Source organism: Chelonoidis abingdonii, chromosome 9 (assembly GCF_003597395.2).
Source record: "Chelonoidis abingdonii isolate Lonesome George chromosome 9, CheloAbing_2.0, whole genome shotgun sequence".
NCBI lineage: Eukaryota > Metazoa > Chordata > Testudines > Testudinidae > Chelonoidis > Chelonoidis abingdonii.
In genome coordinates this window covers 9,002,917-9,021,186 of record NC_133777.1, presented here as the reverse complement: position 1 = coordinate 9,021,186, position 18,270 = coordinate 9,002,917, and the positions used below count along the sequence as shown (strand labels likewise).

Below are 18,270 nucleotides of genomic sequence, written 5' to 3'. Positions count from 1 at the left end.
AAAATGCCCCCCCGGCGGGGCGCCCGGCGGCTCTTTGATCGTTGCGGGATTCAGACCCCCCCATCACTGGAATTAAATCAGGGCTTTTCAAATCCCTGTCTTCGTGCAACGTGGGTGTTTGCGCAGCGCCCCCAGGAGGGGGCATCCCAGGCAGGGGAGGGAGCCAGGAGCCCGGCTCGTGGCATGGGGGTGAATGGGGAGCAGATGGAAGGTGGAGAAATCAGCTGCCTTTGCTGGCACGGACTGGGACGGGCATCTCGCCGGTCCTCGCTTTAGAGAGCCGCGGGAGAGCAGAGCCCGGAGCGAGCCGCGGCGTTTAGCTCCCTTCCAGGCCGGCTTTTCTAACCCTCTCCTCCGTTCCCAGCCGTGTGAGGAGCTCACTTTGGGGCTGCATGGCAGCAGCAGGGCAGCTGGGCTAGGAGATGGCAGTGGAGGGAAGGAGCTAGAGAGAGGGAAGAAGTTGCTTTGGGGACAGAGAGCATCAGCGACTGTGGGGCAGCCCAGTGCTGGGGTTTAACAATCCAGGCGGCATTTAGTGGTAAGGGAATAAATCCTGCCTAGGAGAGGGGTCGAACCTGCTAGAGGAGAGCCACTGTCCGCACCCAGTCAGCCCAGGATTTACTAGATTTTTGCTACCGAAAATAATTTTAAAAGACACCACAAAAATCTTCCTGATGAGAATTGAGTCATCCTCCGTTCTGAGCCCGGGAAAGGGACTGGGGATGTCACTTGCCTAAGGCCCAATTCTCCTCTCGCTGATCGAGGTGTAAGTGAGCAGTAACTGCACTGGTGGCAATGGATGCACACCAGTGTAAACCCACTGTGAGTGCAGAATCAGGCCGGGTGTTATTAAGGAATTGCATTGGCTGCAGAACAGCAAAGATTCCTTCCTGGACTGTGTAACTGTCCATGGTTCCCAGTTTTATTGGTCTAGTATAACCAGTAAGAAGTTTAAGTTGTGATAAGAGCAGGAGCGGCGCCAGGGTTTTTGGTGCCCTAGGCGGGGGTCCTTCTGCGCTCCCGATCATTGGCGGCAATTCTGTGGTGGGAGGGGGCCCTTCCGCACTCCTGGTCTTTGGGGCACTTCGGCGGCGGGTCCCGGAGCGAGTGAAGGACCCGTCGCAGAATTGCCGCCGACAGCCCAGAGCGTGGAAGGACCCCCCCGCCGCCGAATTGCCGCCAAGGGCGGCAAAATGCTGCCCTCTCAAATCCTGGTGCCCTATGGAAGCACCAGCCCTGGATAAGAGGCTTTTATAATAGGCGTATTCTCCAAACAGGTTTTCTATTTAAAAAAATCTACCACAGGCTTTACAGTGGGTCTGGAGACTATTTCCTGTCTAGTCTTATCTGATTTGTTTCTTTTAGCACCAGGTGTTTGATAAGTGGTTTTTGCTGTGTTTGTTTTTAATAATTTTAGCTGCTCTCATTATTCTGCTGAAGGGTGTTAAGAAAAGGTTAATGAAGCGTGACTTTCTCAACAAAAAATAATACAGAAAGGATCTGTATTCATCCCCAGGCCTGTCTGAGCTAGTCAGAGCTCTGTTCCTGGTTGGATGGTCTCGCATCTCTCACAGAGAATAACAAAGCACTGACCTGACAGTCAACAAAAAGGTGCTAATTCCAAACTGAGTTCTGTAAGCAGATTCCTAGCACATAGTGTCAACAACTGTTTCATCTCACCTTTAAAAGGGAGTGGAGCCCACTTAAAGAAATAACCCGTGAAACAGATCAGAAGTCAATTCTGGTGCTTCAAGGTGACTGAGCCTTAGGGGTCAGTTTTCTGTTTTAATTTCATTTTCTTCAAAATGTGATACTCCAAGGTTGCTGTATATTGCCAGATGAAACCTTGCAAGCTTCGTCCAGTGCCTGGACCCAATGCATGAGGCCTACGTTTGTTCTGTGTAGGAGCAGGTAGCTAGATTTTACACTCACCCTCTTTCCATTCAGTGGAAGTTCAGGCAAAAAATTCCAGGCCCGTGATCAAGATGCTCAGTTTGGATCAATTTTGGGTTGCAGTTGCCTTGAGTAGTTCAGCTGCTTTGCTCTTGTTGCATTGCCAGGCTGCTTGTTGGAGAGGGCACATGCCCCTTGGATTGTGGCTGGAGTATAGGACCTGTTGTTGCTACTTTGACCTTTAGTCTCTGAAAGAACAACATTCACATGTCAGAGGCAGAGGCAGTGGACTATGCTATTAGCATAATGATACTGACTGGCCTATCACACAGATTCAGAGGATGCTGTGGCATGTTCCTGGAATAAGTAATTATGTTTATGGCTCAAGGAAGCAATCAAAGTTTGGAAGGACTAGATTCTGAGGGGTCAATATAACTCACTTTCATTAGCTTGTGTGACATTGGGACTGCAACCCAATTAAATAAGGCATTAGGTTTCTATCCTTGTTTATCCAACGTGTGGCTTGTCGGTTTACCATGGCTAAGACTCCATGTAAACCCTTATATCCTAGCAAACATCACATCTCATAATGAGACAGGAAATGACTGAAATTGAATTCCCCCCCTTCCCCATGTGAGTCTGTTTTTAGGAACATTTTATTCCCCCGATGAGTGTACCTAAAGCTGTATTTTGCCGGAGCACCACTGACATCCATTGGGCGGTTGGGGTAATACACAGTAGACATAACTATAAATAAGGATCCACCCTTTGGTGGTGTTTGGAATGAAATGAAGCTGGAGATCATCTAAAAGGATTTTGACCATGCAAAGAACTGTGGACCTATATGCATGAACTGTTGCTGCACTAAGAACAAATATTCAAGGTATCAGCTGGCGCTGTCTGATTCCACAAGATCCTCTTGGAGTTTTGCAAACTCTAGCCTCCCTGCAAGGCTTCTTGGGGTCGGGTGGGAGATTTAATGTATCAGATCTCTAATGGAATCACTGTGTTCCTGTTGGGATTCCAGATATGCAGGTAGATTTTTCCCCTCTTCAGAGCCATCATTCATTGTGGTAGCCAGACACATGGTGCTCCCCACAACAGAAAACAAATCAAACCCAAAGACTCCCAACTCTGGGAGGCATGTTCCTGCCTAAGGTGTCCTAGAGCACCATCTAGAGGCAGAGCTAGGTCCCTGCAACACAGCCCCAGTTAAGTTTAATGGGGTTCTTCGTAAGTAGATCGGTTAAAGCAGTTCCTGCTGCTCTCTGCTGGGCTCACAGGTTTGGGGTTTGGAGCCACCGATTTGGGTTGGAAATTACAGCCCTGGGAATGGTGGAGCTAGGGCCAGTTCAAGCAAATCTGGGTCTCCCTGCAAAGCCGTTCGCGTGGGGATCCCCTACTGAGAAGCCCATATTCTCTCCCAGTCCTGCTGCAGAAATCCAGAGCACCAGCCAGGGCCAGGATAAGGAAGAGATGTCCTGAGTGACCAGGAGCCTCAAGTTATGGTCCCATTGATTACCAAGCTCTCAGACAGCGTGAAGCAGCTGATGCTCCACATCATGCAGCCCTGGGGCGCGAACAGTAAACATCACACCAGCCTTCCAACCTGCCTTGCCGGGAAGGTTCTGTATCTACACTGCCCTCTACTGGAGGGAATGGGAATCTCCAACTCTTAGCAGAGCTCTTATGTTGCTAACAGAGTGTCTCCTTCAGCTCAAGGAGTAGGACCTGTGCTTTCAGACCAGGAGGCATTGGGTTCTCTCCCCATGTTGAAGTGCTCCTTGATCACACAGACAGTATAGAGTCAAGCACAAAATTGCAGGAGGGCCACCAGTTTGTTACAATAGTTTGCCCTTTGCCTTCAGATGAGGCTCTGAAATGCCTTTACACACATTTTCTAAAGCCTATGAGGAAGGTATTATCTTCATATTAGAGAAAGGTAAACTGAGGCTCGGAGGTTAACCAACTCTCCCAAGGGCATGCAATGAGTCAGCATCCAAGCCAGGAATAGAACCCTGCCTGCTGCTCTAACCACAGACAGCGTTGCCTCTCCCATGGCACTTCTCTCAGCCAGCGATGCCATCTCGTAGCCAGTCCCAAGTCTTCTTTAACCCAGCTGACTGCCTGGTCTGGAGCCAAAGCCACCCTGGTTGGTCTATTCTGGCCCCTGACTTGGGCTTTTTCATATTATTGTTCCTGGCAAAGCAGAGGATTAAAAAAAAAAAACTCCTCAGTTTTATTTATTGAAACTGAAGCATGTGACAGGCTGCTGCAGAGCAGGAGCATGGGGACATTAAAGCCCCAGCACCAAAGCAAACCCCTGACAGCTGTTGCTGTCACCCTGACACCCAAGGCAGAAAACGCCCTGGCTTCAGAGTGAAAACCCCAGTGAGTGGCAGCAGCCCCATCCTGCCGACTTATCAGGTTTGGAGGCTTTCAGTGAGGGATTAGCAGCACCGATAAACCTTAACACCATCCCTCAAAGCCTGCGATAAGCTCTCTAGATAGCCCAGCTCAAAGCTGCTGTCTCTGCTCTTGCATTTGACGAGACAGTGACTGGACCTGGAAGCAAAGATATGTTCTGCAGCCTGGGCAGAACCCTGAGCTGCCAGAGGAAGGGATCAGCCAGTGGGGACTCGCTTTGGTGCACCACATGAGGTGCTGAATTGCATACAGTAATGCAGTATCCTTTAAGGAGTGTCCGTGGAAGGAACGCACCTGTGCAAAGAATACAAGGCTATATGAGGGCAGGCCTAAAGGTCTCTGCCAAAATACCCATCCCTGAGCTAGGTCTCCGGGCAATGGATGAAGGGGCAAGTGGGAGCGAAGGAGCCATTGGATTTCCTTGTGGCCCTGCAACAAAATAACCTGAGACCAGCCCGCAGTCTCCAACCTGCACTCCTTACCGAGCCCCTTTGCCTGTGCATGGGATCCTGGCACTGTCCTCTGTGATGTCTCTGCACTAGGAGAGAGAGTCTCACCCAGGGCCAGATCCCCCGGGCCTTGCTCAGGTTTGATTCATCCTAACGTCCATCAGGCCAAACCTCTGAGTTGCTGAGCGCCTCCAGCTCCCACTGAATGCAGTGGATCGGGCCCATTAGCTTTGAAGGCCTTTTGCTTCAGTAAGGCCCTCTGGATTTGGTCCACTAAGAACACTGTTCCTCTCCAGTGCTATCTGCTCAGAGCAATGCTCTGGGTCTGGGCTGACAATGAAACTATGCCCATCTCTCTAGTCCCAAGCTTTCAGCTAGTGTGAGCTGCTGTGAGAAATGATGCAGAAGCCCTGGCTGTTGGTGTTTCACCTGAGCTGCGAAGGTGCAAAGGCTCTGGCAGCAGGATGGGATCTGTGTGATGGTGGTTCTTAGCACAGTCTTCCGGGCCTTTGGGAATGGGGGGGATCAGTTTTCCCTGATAGTCATTCTATCTCTGTTAAAAAGCTGCTCTCGAGTGCTTGGTTCTCAGACTCCGAGCCCATCTGGAAGCTGTAGAGCCCTCGTTGGTGTTCTGCACAATGAAACACTTTGAGACCCAAGCAGTGGGGGTCGGGGCACTGGGCAGGAAGGTGGGGTTATGAGACAATCTAGTTCTTGTGAAATGGTCTCCTGGATGTGAGCACTGGAGAGCCCCACTAGCCTCATTCTATGCAGGAGAACCCCATAGCATATGTGTGCCAGGCCCTGCATCCAGACCCAGCATCACTAACAACAGTGCGCAGGTCTTCATGCCACACTGCAACTGGACTTGCCCTGGGCTGGACGCCCCACCATGCAGTACAGCCATGGTAGTGTGGCAGCACCAGTGGTGCAATTAGTCCTTCAGAGACGGCCTCAACAGCCCAGAGCAATGGCTCTGTCACCTGACAAGCCGGCCCAAGAGTAGCCAAGGCAGCGCTGAAAATATGGCCCCTAGCTACTCTGTATCCTCTCTGTGGAGCTGTGCTGGGCATTGGGGGTAGTTGTGTAACTCATCCCTGTGTGGTGTGGTGCTCTGTGCCCTGCTAATGGCTGCTCGTCCAGCTAGAGTTTGATGAATCTACTACAGCCTTAGCTAAGAGCCACATGGCTTTTAGCTCATGCAGTCCAGGCTCATATCCTAAGCTTTAGCAGTCCCAGGTTCGATCCTGCCTGCCGCCGACCGGGGTCGGTTGGTGTTATAGATGCAACAATCCATAAGGCCCTGCCATGCCTAAGGAGTTTTATGTGTGCATGAGTGACAAGTGTGGGAGTCACACCAGTACAGGTTGCAGTTACGCAGTTCTTCAGTGGGGATGCAGCCCTATCCATTCCCTGGTTCAGGTACCTGGGCCCTGACAGCCGTGCAGACTGCTGCAGTAAAGGGGAGCCTCATAGCCCCTCCACTCCCAACAAACTTCGCTGGAGGGACCAGTGAAATCACACCGGCTGCGGTGAGCTCACAGCTACAGTCCCAGCTTCTTCCAGCAAGAGTCACCCTCACAAAGGATGTGGACATGCTGGCTGTTGGGGAAACTGCAGCTCATATAGTGCTGGAAGAAGTCCTGGTGTGAGATCTGCTCAAAGAGTCAAGAAGTAGAGGTCACAGATGACACCTGAGGCGGAGAGCTCTTTTTACCAGGGAAGAGACAGAACTTACACAGATTTAATTCTCTACGAGGTTTCTTTGCAGGTTCTTCTTTCACTCCATTGCTTCCCGCCTCGGAGTCCTTCTCTAAACACTATCCACACTCAGCTGGCAGCCTTCACTCTTGTACTGCACAACAGAGGAGCAGTTCAGTGATAGTGATAGAGACATCTTTAAGGTGCCTCACGCTCATAGGAGTTCTTGGGTTCATGGAGGGGTCTCTCCTGGTGTTGTCCACTGTTCTAGCTGTACGGCTCGAGCAGGCTCAGAAGGATGTGCTATTTTTCAGACCACCAGCCCTGCAAACTCTGAGAGGCAAGCTGGATTCTTTCCCTCTCACATGTCATAGTTTATTATATAGTGTTTATACTGCGGTGGCACCTGGCAGCCCGAGTCATGGACTGGCACCCCATTATGTGAGGTGCTCCACAAACACAGAACAAAACACCAGTCCCTGCCTGGGGAACCCCATGCTCCCCTGTGGCAAGATCTGTGTTATTGGTTCTGAGGACATGTGAGAAGGAAAGACCCCAGCTTGTCTCTTGGCCTCTCTTGGCTGAGGTTCTGGTGCTGGAAGATAAGGGGGAGAAACATCTTAGAAACTGAGCACGTTTGAGCCAAAAGTTACTGAGGGACAATAGAGAAAGAGCCAGGGTTGTTGTGTAATGTTGGTGTACTTGTCAGTGAGTGGGTGTGAATCAAAGTGTGTCTAACTTGATGTTAGGGATGTGTTGGGAGGGGGCAGGCTATTACACCAGGTTAGTGTCCGTCACCTCTTAGTTTGGGCCTGCTTGTGCCACTTTGCAGCCACTCAGGGTAGAGGGACATGGTTGTTTTCTACGGGTAGCCCAATGCGCATACCAGGGGGTGTAACTAGGAGAAACAGGAGGAGACTGAGCAAAGGAAATGGCTGATTATCAGGAGAGACTTCTACCAGTGAGGTGAGGGAAAGCAGTGGGAGCCCTGTCGCTTGGGGCAGTTAAAACTAGACAGGGCAAAGCACTTCAGATGCTGTGGTCATTCTGGCTCCAGGAGGGGGAAGGGCCAGGTGACCTCACAGTTCTTTTCCCTCACTAGCTACTGTGCTATTTTCCATGGAGCGTTTAATGTTTTCCCTACGACGTATTATGTTAGCTGAGCCCTTGGCCCTGTTGGGAACAAGCCGCCGGGGGGTATCCCCTGAGGACCATGCTGGGAATGAGCTGATGGTGTGTTGCTGCCCTCTCTTGCTTTAGGTCAGCCACAATGGGCTCCGTCAGAGGAGATCACTTCAAGGACATCAGCCCCATGGTGACCCCTGAGGGGAACGTGGTGATGAGCTTCAGCTTTGACAGCTACCAGCTGGAGGAGGAGGAGCTACAGGCGAAAGGAAATCAGGCCAAGGGAGTCCTCACCTTCATGGAGCCAGGTAGGGCTTGGCGGCTGGGCTTCGCATCTCTCCTGGCTCTCAAGGAGGGGGCATGGAGGAAGGGCTGAGGGGGGCACCTAGCGAAGGCAGTGACAGACTGCTGAGGTGGCTCCCTGGATGCAGGGAGAGAAGTGGGGAGAGAGAGCATTGTCATAGCCAGTGCTGCCCCAACCAGCAGAATGCTCCACGTATCACAGAGCAACGGTCAAACCCTGCTTTGCCCCCCAGACTTTGGCCAGGTGTTCAGATTATCCTGGCTCCTTGAGTCAGGAGATCTCACAGGGGTGGGCTTTCTTCCAAGGTCTTCTGGCCAGGCCAGACACGCCCCTTGAGCAGCCGTTACCTCATTGTGGTAACGCTTTAGGCCCAAATGAGACCCGGACGCACTGAGACCACAGGACAAGGTGGAAATGATGACAACGATACGTTTGGCGAACTTTTTCCAAGCCTCCAGAAGCTTCGGTTCAAATTTTGGCCAGCATCTGGGGCTGGTTCTTATTGTACAGGATCCATTTGGCCCAGTCCTTAAGCATAACTACTGTGAGTAGAGCCTGTTGTCCAGGCAGCCCCTGAACCATCGCCATGGCCCAGACGTTCTCCTGTGGCGCAAACAGCCTGTGGGGAGAACAAATTAATCCCAAAGCTTTGTGGCTTTGTAACTGCCACAGAGGTGACACACCCTCCCACATCCCCAGGACGGGCATGGGGGTGCTGCAGCCAGGATCCACCAGAACAAGCAGGGAATTCCCCAACCACGTGGGTCCGAGGCAGCATGGACACTTCTCTGCTCACTAGCCAAGGGGGCATGACTTGGCCAGCAACTATGTGGCCATTGGCTGACCATCCTCTCGCTGAGCCCTCCCCTCGGAGGAGGTGTGCAGGCTTTGACATCCCAGCAGGGTTGGGTAAGAAAGGCCATTCTTAGGGCTGGGGTGAGGAAGTGTGTGATTTATCATGGCTTCTCCCTCTGCTCTTAACCACTCCCCCTTCACTGCCAGGCCTCTCTGTGGCTCTTTTCATTCCTCTCCGTGTGATGCCGGGACAGTGGGGAGCCTGGGGGCCTGTGCTATTGGCAAGGCACACACATTACCACTTCCCTGTGCAGAGCCCCCGGTATTTTAACAGTGCAGACTCCGACATGTCGTAACTGCAGTGTGTTCCCAGATGACAGGAAAGCAATTAACGAGCAGTGGCTCCCTGGCCAAGATGATCTTATTCGAGAGTTTACTCCAAACATCTCACAGGCTCAGTCACTTGAGCAGGTGCCAGTTGTAGGACAGACCCTTACCTCCTTACCTCCACTGGGACTAGTTGCATTTGCACCAGCTGCAGCTCTGGCCCTAGGTTTGAACCTCTGCCAATCACTCCCTGGACGTACACTGGTTGGCATGGGACTGCTTCATACCAGATTACTTCCATCCATTTCACATCAAAGACCTGGTATTCTTGTGCTGCCAACGTCACTGTTGAAATGTCTCTATTCACAGAGTGCTGCTGTTTATTTGTGGAGCTCCATAGGTGAGCCTGGCATTGGGCACATTATGGGAACCCTGCAATACAGCTATCGAACATTAATCCCGCCATTCACAGTTTGTAATAGAAAGGCTGTATAATCCGTCTTGGATCTCTCCGACCCTGTAATGAGGAGTTAGGGCTTGAGAGCTGCTTTCCCACATGGTCTTGTGGAGCACTCGCTCCTGGGCCATTAGCTGGCCCTTTGGGAAGGGCTGAGATTTAATACAGCTGTTGCTCTTTTGGGGCCCCCAGATGTTCCCTTGCAAGCCCACCTGAGGTAACAAGCAGGCATCTCTGCTTTGCCCTTTTCAGGGAGGTTGGTGTGCAGAAGTGTGACTGGGCTGGGGTCAGTGATTCTGTGGAAATATGTGTGGCTGCGGAGATAAATAACTTCTCCTAGTACAGGGACCATTTAATTCTGTGATAGGAAAACCTCACTCTTTTCTCCCGGTGTGGAAGGCTGGGAACTAGAGGTAGGTGAACAGAGGCACGTGTTCACAGATCCATACGTATGAGTGTAGTACCGTTGGCTGGCTATTGTTAGAGACAGGATCCAGAGGAGCTGGGCCACTGATCTAGTCGGGTTATTGCTGTGCGGGTGATCGCATAGAATAATGGCACTGCAGCATCTCATGGGAGAGAAGAGAGTTGGAATAAATATAATGGGGATTCTTACTGAAGCTGCAAGACACAGACAGCACCTGTCTTTTGGGAGTGTTCTGTACTTCATCTCAGTGAACAATAAATCCGTTGCCTCTCGATATATTTCCCAGGCTGGCTGTAGGACTCTGTGTTCAGCTCGAAGCGGTCCATCAGCATAACTGTCACCTGTTCTGTCTTATTTTGGCGTGTAGCCTCGGAAGAGCCTGAGCCCCAGGATCGATACCATGGGATTTACTTTGCCATGCTGCTAGCAGGGGTTGGATTTCTCCTGCCGTACAACAGCTTTATCACAGATGTGGACTATTTACATCACAAATATCCAGGTGGGTTCTTCCCAGCGATGGTGGTTTGGCATGTCCCAGGCTCTGCTCCCTGGATTTCATTCACACTGAGCCAGGACATGACATGGAAGCTGTCACATCCGAATCCTCATTAGCAGGAATGCTAGTCTGACAGGCAGAGGGGAATCAGCCCGGACAGGCCGCTGATTTCCAGTTTGCATTTAACCTTTGAAAGCCAGCAATCAGGATTCCTGATGTGAAATGCCAATAGCAAACACAGTCAGATTTAGTGACAGGAGATCCTAGATGCTGGTGCTAGGATGTTGAAAAGACAGGGGCTGCCAAAGTGAGTGTGTGTGTGTTTGGTGGGGGTCTGGTTTTGAAATAGGACTTGTCCTGGTCTCCCAGTTCTTCTGGATGCAAATATTTACAGGTGCTGGATATCTACCAGCCTGAACTCACAAATGTAGCCCAGTTAATGAGAGCAGTATCACCCAGTGGTGTTTGTATCCTGAGTGCAAAGTGGAGCTATAAAAAATGTGCAGCTGCCCTATGGGCATCTCCTGTGTTGTCCATGGGGTATCTCCCCAGACCCTCACCCCACTCTCTGTCATTCCACAGCCTTCTATTTCAGACAGCCCTGGCTGCCTATTTCCACAATCTGGAAAATGTTTCCCCTTCCTAGATATCCCTAGACGATGCAACCCTGAAATTGTTCTTTGAGGCCACAGCTGAGTTACCCAAACAATGGCACAATAAACACTGAGCCCGGTTCAGCCCTCAGATACACCAGACAGGTGGGCTGGGGGAAATACAGAACAGCCACCAGACCCCAAATTCTGTTCACAAGTTGCCAACACAGACCCGTGATCAGCAGTAGCTTGAAAGCTCTCCCTGCTGAAATCATTGCCCTCAGTCCAACACTGCTCTTGGAGCGTTGCTGACCACCCTCACCTCTTCTGTTGCTCTGCAGGGACCTCCATTGTGTTTGATATGAGCCTCACCTACATCCTGGTAGCCTTGGTAGCCGTCATCTTGAACAACGCCCTGGTGGAGCTGCTGAGTCTGCATACCAGGATCTCTGTGGGTAGGTCTCTCCATTTCCTTCCCCTGCCCCAGGGTTCCAGACAGGACCCAAGCCTACCCTCACATTCTGGGGCTACCATATTTCCGTGGCTATTTTCCCATCTCATTGGTGCAAGCAGTCAGACTAGCATTTGCCAGAAGGGTGGAGTCTACTCCCGTCTCCAGCGCGTCTCCAGTACCTCTCCACCAACTGACCTGGAAAAAGGCTGCAAGTACTGAGATATCATTGCCCATCCTTGGCCCCTTCAGGGTACCAGAGTGTCACTTCTGCTCCCTGCCTGATCTCCCAGCAGTGAGGATGAGATGCGTGTTATGTGTGCAGATTCCTTCTGTTCAGTTTCCAGGGGAAAGGGGGTTGGGAAATCCGGGCTGGTCATGTACAAAGCAGTATCAGCATATTCCATTCACCCAAGCCTCAGGCCACCCAGTCACTTAGATTTAGCCCAGCATCCTGTGTAAACACCCAAACTTCCAGCCACGCAGTCAATCAGACACACCATTAGCTGAACACCAGACATATGATCAGGCAGACATTTGGACACCCAAACATCTGGCTGCCTAGAAGTTCAAACATGATGAGGAACCCACATGTCGATACCTAGGCTTCCATTCCGCCCCATAAGCAGTTAAATAACTAAAGCCATCTTGGCATAGATGGAAAGAAATGGGGGGTTTCTCTGGCCCCTTGTTCATCTGCTCTGTAAGTCCATCTCCGCCTCAGGGCAGGGACGCACTCTCCCTCCACGCTGTTCTAGTGGCTCTGGTGCTTGGCCCATTGGGGTTTCATTGGGATTCCACAGGCTGCCGAACTCATCACGTTGCTGTCCTGAGTCAGTCCAAAGTCTGGCTTCTAGCTCTGCTCTCTGCCCCCTGACTCCCGTCTCCATCTTGTTCACTGCAGGATACCTGTTCGCTCTGGGTCCCCTTCTCTTCGTCAGTATCTGCGATGTCTGGTTGGAGCTCTTCACCCACAGGCAAGCGTATGCTATTAACCTGATAGCCGTAGGGGTCGTGGCCTTCGGCTGCACAGGTATGTGAAGACTGGCACAAGGAGGACAGGCCAGGTGGTTTTGTGGAGAGCAGAGTCTTGTTTCAGGGTACAAGGCCTGCTTGAAAATAGAGAGGGGAGTATCTGGAAGGGGGAAACTGCCCCTCCCCTCAAAGATCCTATTTCCTTGCAAGGAAAAGCAGGAACAAACCTTCTGACATTTCTGTTGGGTCCATATAACTGAACGGTTTGCAGCCCCTAATGGGCTACCTGCTGCTGCCTGAAACTCCAGATCCCTGCTCCCTGGACGATGTCCCCACTCTTCTTCTGAAGTAGATTTGTTCAGTCACTTACATCTGCTCTTCTCAGATCCCGGGAACACCCTGTACCCCATAGCACATGAAACAGCATGCACACCTGCCAGCAAAAACCAGATGTCTGATCTGCATAAAATGGAAAATATTTGCATAATATTCCCCTATTTGCATAAAGTGTTGCCAGATGGTCTGGGGGGCTTTCAGCTTCTCCTGGAACCCCCAAATACCAAACTCCGTACCCACCCAACCCATCCTCAATCAAACATGCATCCCTAGCATCATCACGTCAATTGCAGTCAGTGGGGCCAGATCCCAAGCTGGGGTAAATCAGCATAGCCACGGCTGCTCCTTGCTTTGCCAGCTGGCCTCTTAGTTCTGTTGGGAAGTGCTGACTGGGTGGGGCATACGAGTACCAGGCAGATAGATTAGATAGAAAAGAACGTGAATTGAAGCTGACCTCTTGTTTGGTGGAAAAAGTGTATGTGGGGAGGTTCCCCCTCCCATTTTGGGCTCTGTGAAGTGCCCATTTTTGAGCTAAGGAGACACATTTATGATTTTTGAATCACTGTTTGCTGTTCCAGCTACTGAGTTTCTGGTTCGTTTTGAAAATGTTAGTAACCCAAAAGCCATCAAGTCCAGTTGTTACTGCGCTAACCAAAGCCTTTTCCCATGGGGCTGAACGCTTTGGAATAATGAAATTCCAGGGCACTGTGCAGCTGCTGGGCAGCAGGATTTGTTAATCCCAGGGCAATCCCCAGGTGGGTGACCTTTATTTGCCAACCATATTTCATCCCGTGAAAACCCAGCCTTCTGCAGCTAATTAGCACCAGCTAGCCCAGGTGTGTTTACAGCCTTTTTATGATTTTCTTTATGATGGTGTTTAACACTCTGGAACACGAGTCGTTCACACGATGCTTCACATCTGTAAACAACCGGATTCAATCTGCACCCCCCTTCCCCTCCGCACACACCACCACCAACACCCTGTTACAGTTTTGCTTTTAGTAGCTAGGGCTCTCATGTGCCGGAGGTATCCAAGACCGAAAGCTGGTGCCTTTCCACAGTATTGTTTTCTTATAGCGTTGGCAAGGGTGAAGAAGGCAGTTCTGATTCATGGAAGCGCTTAGACCTGCTTGAGTCCTTCTCCAGCTACAATGAACTTAAAGTTAAGCATGTGCTTTCTTGAATCAGAACTGTAGGTAGGAAACTGCACCAACCTCTCCTGCTTCAGCAGCTCCAGGGACCTCGGTAGGACTCCCAGCAATATATTTGGGTTAGACCCCCCCCCCCGAATTGTGGATAGGGAATAATACCTCTTCTCCTCTCTTTTTTCGGTGTGCCTCTCTCTTTAAGTGCAGCAATCCAGTTTCTACGGCTACACCGGGATGTTGCCCAAGCGGTACACCCAGGGGGTGATGACTGGCGAGAGTGAGTATCCTCCTAACCCAGGATTCTTAAAGCCTGCTAGCTGGCAGAGCTACTCGCAATTCTGATTAGATAATAGGCTCATTAGCCAGCTGCTGGTTGGCACCTTGGCCAGTGTGTCCTTAGTCGGCCCATTCTCCTAGATGTAATTATTAGTTGGCACATGTAATAAAGACCTCCGGCTTGACACAGAGACGACGTCTATGCTTGGAGCTCAGATATGATTCCCAGCTCATGCAGGCATCTCATGCTAGCTCTTGTCAAGCTACTGTGCTAGCCATGGCAGCACGGGCAGCCATGATCAGTGTTATGGGCTGGCCGCCTTGAGTACATACCGACAGGGTTCAGGCAGTTTGTGCTTGGGGTGGTTACCCCGTGCTGCTGCTTCCCATGCTGGGAGCATCTCTAACTGCCAGGGTAGACCTAGGCAGAGGTGGGTTGGATGTTCCATCCACCATAATGTCAGGTTCTTGGGGAAGATGCTGCTGAGAGATGTGACTTCTCCACGCTAAGAGGTCTAGGCGGAGTCCTCCTTGAGCAATCTGGTACCGTTACGCCCAGAGCAAAGTCGCATACACAGGGTACGGCTGTGCTGAGGTCAGAGGTGTGATTGCAGCGTATGTAGACATACCTGAGCTAGCTGGAGTCTAGCTCACCCGAGTGCTCATAGCTGTGAAGCTGTGGCGGCCTGGACTTCAGTGCAGCCTGTACAAGCCCACCTGGGACCCGGGGCGCTTACTCGGGTGACTAGCCCCTGTGCTTCGTTGTGGTTGGTAGCTAGCTCGGGTATGTCTCCACGTGCTGCAGTCACTGTTGCAGTGTAGATGTACCCACCATGTTTCTACAGCTGTCTCTCTGGCTCTGTAGAGGGTAGGACAGCATGAGCAGCATGCAGACAGCACACTCACGTCCCATGGCATTTTACAGCGAGTAGAACAGAGGATGGAGTCTCTGCCTTGAGCAGGGGTATGGGTAGGGGTGACCTCCGTCCCAGTTAGATTGCAGCCCATCTTCCAATGTACATAGCAAAGGCTTTCATTCATTATTAGCTGAGTCTTCTTTAGAAGACCCCTCCATCTTCCATTGCCAGCGTATGTTGGCCCGGCCAGCCCAGCAATCGCCCAGTCTCCACCCCTGCTTTCTGAGATGGCTCGTTGGAAACTGACCAGCGTGCTGCTCACTCCTTGGGTGCTGCTGTCCAGAACAGACGTTAGTCTTTTCCTGGTAAAGTCAACAGCCATTGGCCGGGAGATGGATTTGACATCCTGCTGTGCTCAGACCCGTTGGCCTTGGCACATGCTAGCAGGTGATGGGCACACTCACCACCTACCACTGGCAGATGCGCTAACTGATGACAGCTGGGGGGCTCTCACTGATATTTTGACTGATGGGGAAATTCGTTGGTCTTTGGTTGGTGTTTTCATCAGTGGCCAGCTGGCCCTATGCCAGACAGAGAAAAACTGTAATTACAGTGGGCATATGGGCCAGAAAGAAAGGCTTCCCTCTCCCATGGGCTGGGGTAATGAACAGCACTCAGTGTGGTTGGCCTGTCCCTTCCGCTTACAAGGAGTGGCATGAAAACTCTGGCGTTGTCCCTCTACCTATTGCTAGCTCCTGGGTTCCTTGGGGAAATAAGCTGACTGGCAGAGGGCAGCATGCATGTGTGCGGCTGCTGCTAACGCACAAGCATTGCCAGGGACTGCCTGCTGACGGGGCAGCGCCAGGTCTGTGTGGTGTAAGCCGATTCCCCTGTATTTCCTCCAGCAGTAGATGAGCCGTCTCCCAGCAGGGAGAGAGAACAGACAGTTCCTGTGCCTCACCCCTTTGTCAGGCAGATACCTGCAGTGAGGGACAAGTGCTGCGCCACTGGCCTCTCCACTCACTTTCCCCCACTGCAGCTAACTCCAAAGCACACAAGGCCGGGACCAGGTGCCTGTTCTCCTGTGTTGCTGGGGGAATCAGCTTTACTGACAGGAATCATCTCGGCACACAGAGTAGCCGCTGGCTCACATCAGTTCTCAGTTCTCATTCCATCCAGCCCATACCAGCCCACTCACCATGCGTTAGTGCCCCTCTCTGGGGCCAGGCCAAGACAGGCCCGGCCTGGCCACCGAGTCACATCTTGGGTTCTGTCCTTGTCAGTGGGTTTCAGACCTGCTCCAGCATGGCTCTGCAGCCCTAGCCATTAAGCTGCGCGCTGTTCCTGAACCCCCTGTGCCAACAGGCCTGCTTGTGCTCTCTTCCGCTCAGGCACTGCAGGGGTGATCATCTCCCTCAGCCGCATTTTCACCAAACTCCTCCTGTCGGATGAGAAGGAGAACACCATCATCTTCTTCTTCATCTCCATCGGCATCGAGCTCATGTGCTTCATTCTCCACCTGCTGGTGAAGCGCACCCATTTCGTCCGATACTACATCGCCTGCTCCCGGGAGGGCGCTCCTGCGGGCAAAGGGGTCCCAGACCACGACACCGGATACAGGGTTCACCACGACGTCACTGCAGAGGACGTCAGATTCGTAAGTCTCTCTTTCTGTGCTATGTAGGCGGGTGTGCCAGGGCTTTTAGATCTCGCTGGAGTCCTGCTGCCTCTGACCTGGGCCTCCTGCTACTGGCCTGAAGCTGCTGTGCTGGGGAAGCTATCCCCTAGGGAAGGCTTGACAAAGGGGTACAAACATATGCTGGTTTGGTCCAGGTGGCCTTTTGATGCAGAATCCAGCGCTGGGTTAGAACTCGGAGCACAGCATCTGCCCTCAGACCCAGGAAAGCAGCAAGCTGGGCCCAAGGGAGCAGCTCCAACCCGTGGTGTCAGTTGTTTGGCATGAGAACCATGCTTTGCTTCTCATCACGGTGTGTCTGCCACACAAGTCCCTGCCGAAGGGCATTAGCAGGGCTCCTTCAGCTTCGCAGGCAGAGTGGGTAGGCTAGAAGTGCAGCGCTCCAGCCCGTCACAGACGATGTTCATGAATGAGTGTGATCATTGGCCTGCATCTCAGTTGGCTGTAGGACCGGGGGTGCCACCCTTTCTGGTAAGCTGCCTGATCTCTGCACGCTGGCCCCTGCTCTTTGCTTGTAGCTGTGACATTAAGACATTAAAAAGACATTTAAGATTTTCCTACCATTACTGTCCTGTGCAAACAGTTGCTGAGGTTGCCACAGGGACGGTACACGATTGGGCATGGGAGGGGAGGTGGGCTGTGCAGCCCGGAATGGAAGAGGAGATGGGCCTACAAGACAACCTGCTTTCTGTTATTGTGCACACTATGGTAAAACGTGAGCGCCCCTCTTTTAGGAGGTATGTGGCGCCCTCTACTGGTGCAGAGGTGCAGAGAGACGCTGAAATGTTGTATATAAAGCTGTACAATAAAGGTGGGTGTCCTAGCATGGCACATAAACTGAATGCTCAGTCTAACCCATATTTCCCTCTGCCCTTCCTGGGTGGAGTGTATTAGAGCCACTGACCTCATCCATTCTGGCTTTGCTAGTGACAGCAGGATGGTCTTACATCAAGCTGGATAAGTTCCCGGAGTCTTTCCCCCTCCTCCCACTGAGCTTTTCTTTGCAAAATATCCCCCTGGCTCAACGCTACCCAGATCCCTCTTGTGCTTTCCCCAGGAAAATCGGCCTTGTGGGCAGGTGGGCTCCCCTCCGGGCAGCCTGGGGCATGAAGCTGAGCTGGCTGGCAGCGGCACCTACGTGAGGTTTGATGTCCCTCGGCCAAGAATCAAAAGGAGCTGGCCCAGCTTCCGAGGTAGGACACCAGTGTCCAGCTGCAGGGACCCGCTAGCCGGGCTGTCCAGACCCTCCCCGACACTCACTGTGACAAGCAGCTTGTCTTTTGCTCCAGCTGGCAGGGACAGCTGGTCCCACTCTCACTTAAAGGGCTTTCAGAGGCTGCCATTTAAAGTGGAACTGTCACTTTTTTATAGTACCGCGTCCACTTGAGCATTTCTGTTGTGCAGCTAAGGGAGGAAGGATATTCCTTTGCTAAAGGCTCAGGACATCTAGGGTCAGCTCCTCCTTTGCTACAGCATTTTGATGTGACCTTGGGCAAGTCACTTATTCTCTGTATGCCTCGGCTTCCCATCTTCACAA

At 51.9% G+C, this 18,270-nt stretch overlaps 1 protein-coding gene across 2 annotated transcripts in view; it reads left to right on the top strand.

Moving 5' to 3' along the window:
• Window positions 1-18,270, top strand: part of SLC29A4 (solute carrier family 29 member 4) — a 30,670-nt gene that overhangs the window by 334 nt on the left and 12,066 nt on the right. For both annotated transcript variants that reach the window (XM_032767761.2, XM_032767760.2), the window contains exons 2-8: window positions 7,731-7,903; window positions 10,273-10,404; window positions 11,336-11,449; window positions 12,350-12,478; window positions 14,107-14,181; window positions 16,429-16,694; window positions 17,791-17,926. In XM_032767761.2, the coding sequence (XP_032623652.1) occupies window positions 7,741-7,903; window positions 10,273-10,404; window positions 11,336-11,449; window positions 12,350-12,478; window positions 14,107-14,181; window positions 16,429-16,694; window positions 17,791-17,926 (1,015 nt within the window). In that variant the 5' untranslated portion in view covers window positions 7,731-7,740. The remainder of the gene's footprint in view (window positions 1-7,730; window positions 7,904-10,272; window positions 10,405-11,335; window positions 11,450-12,349; window positions 12,479-14,106; window positions 14,182-16,428; window positions 16,695-17,790; window positions 17,927-18,270) is intronic.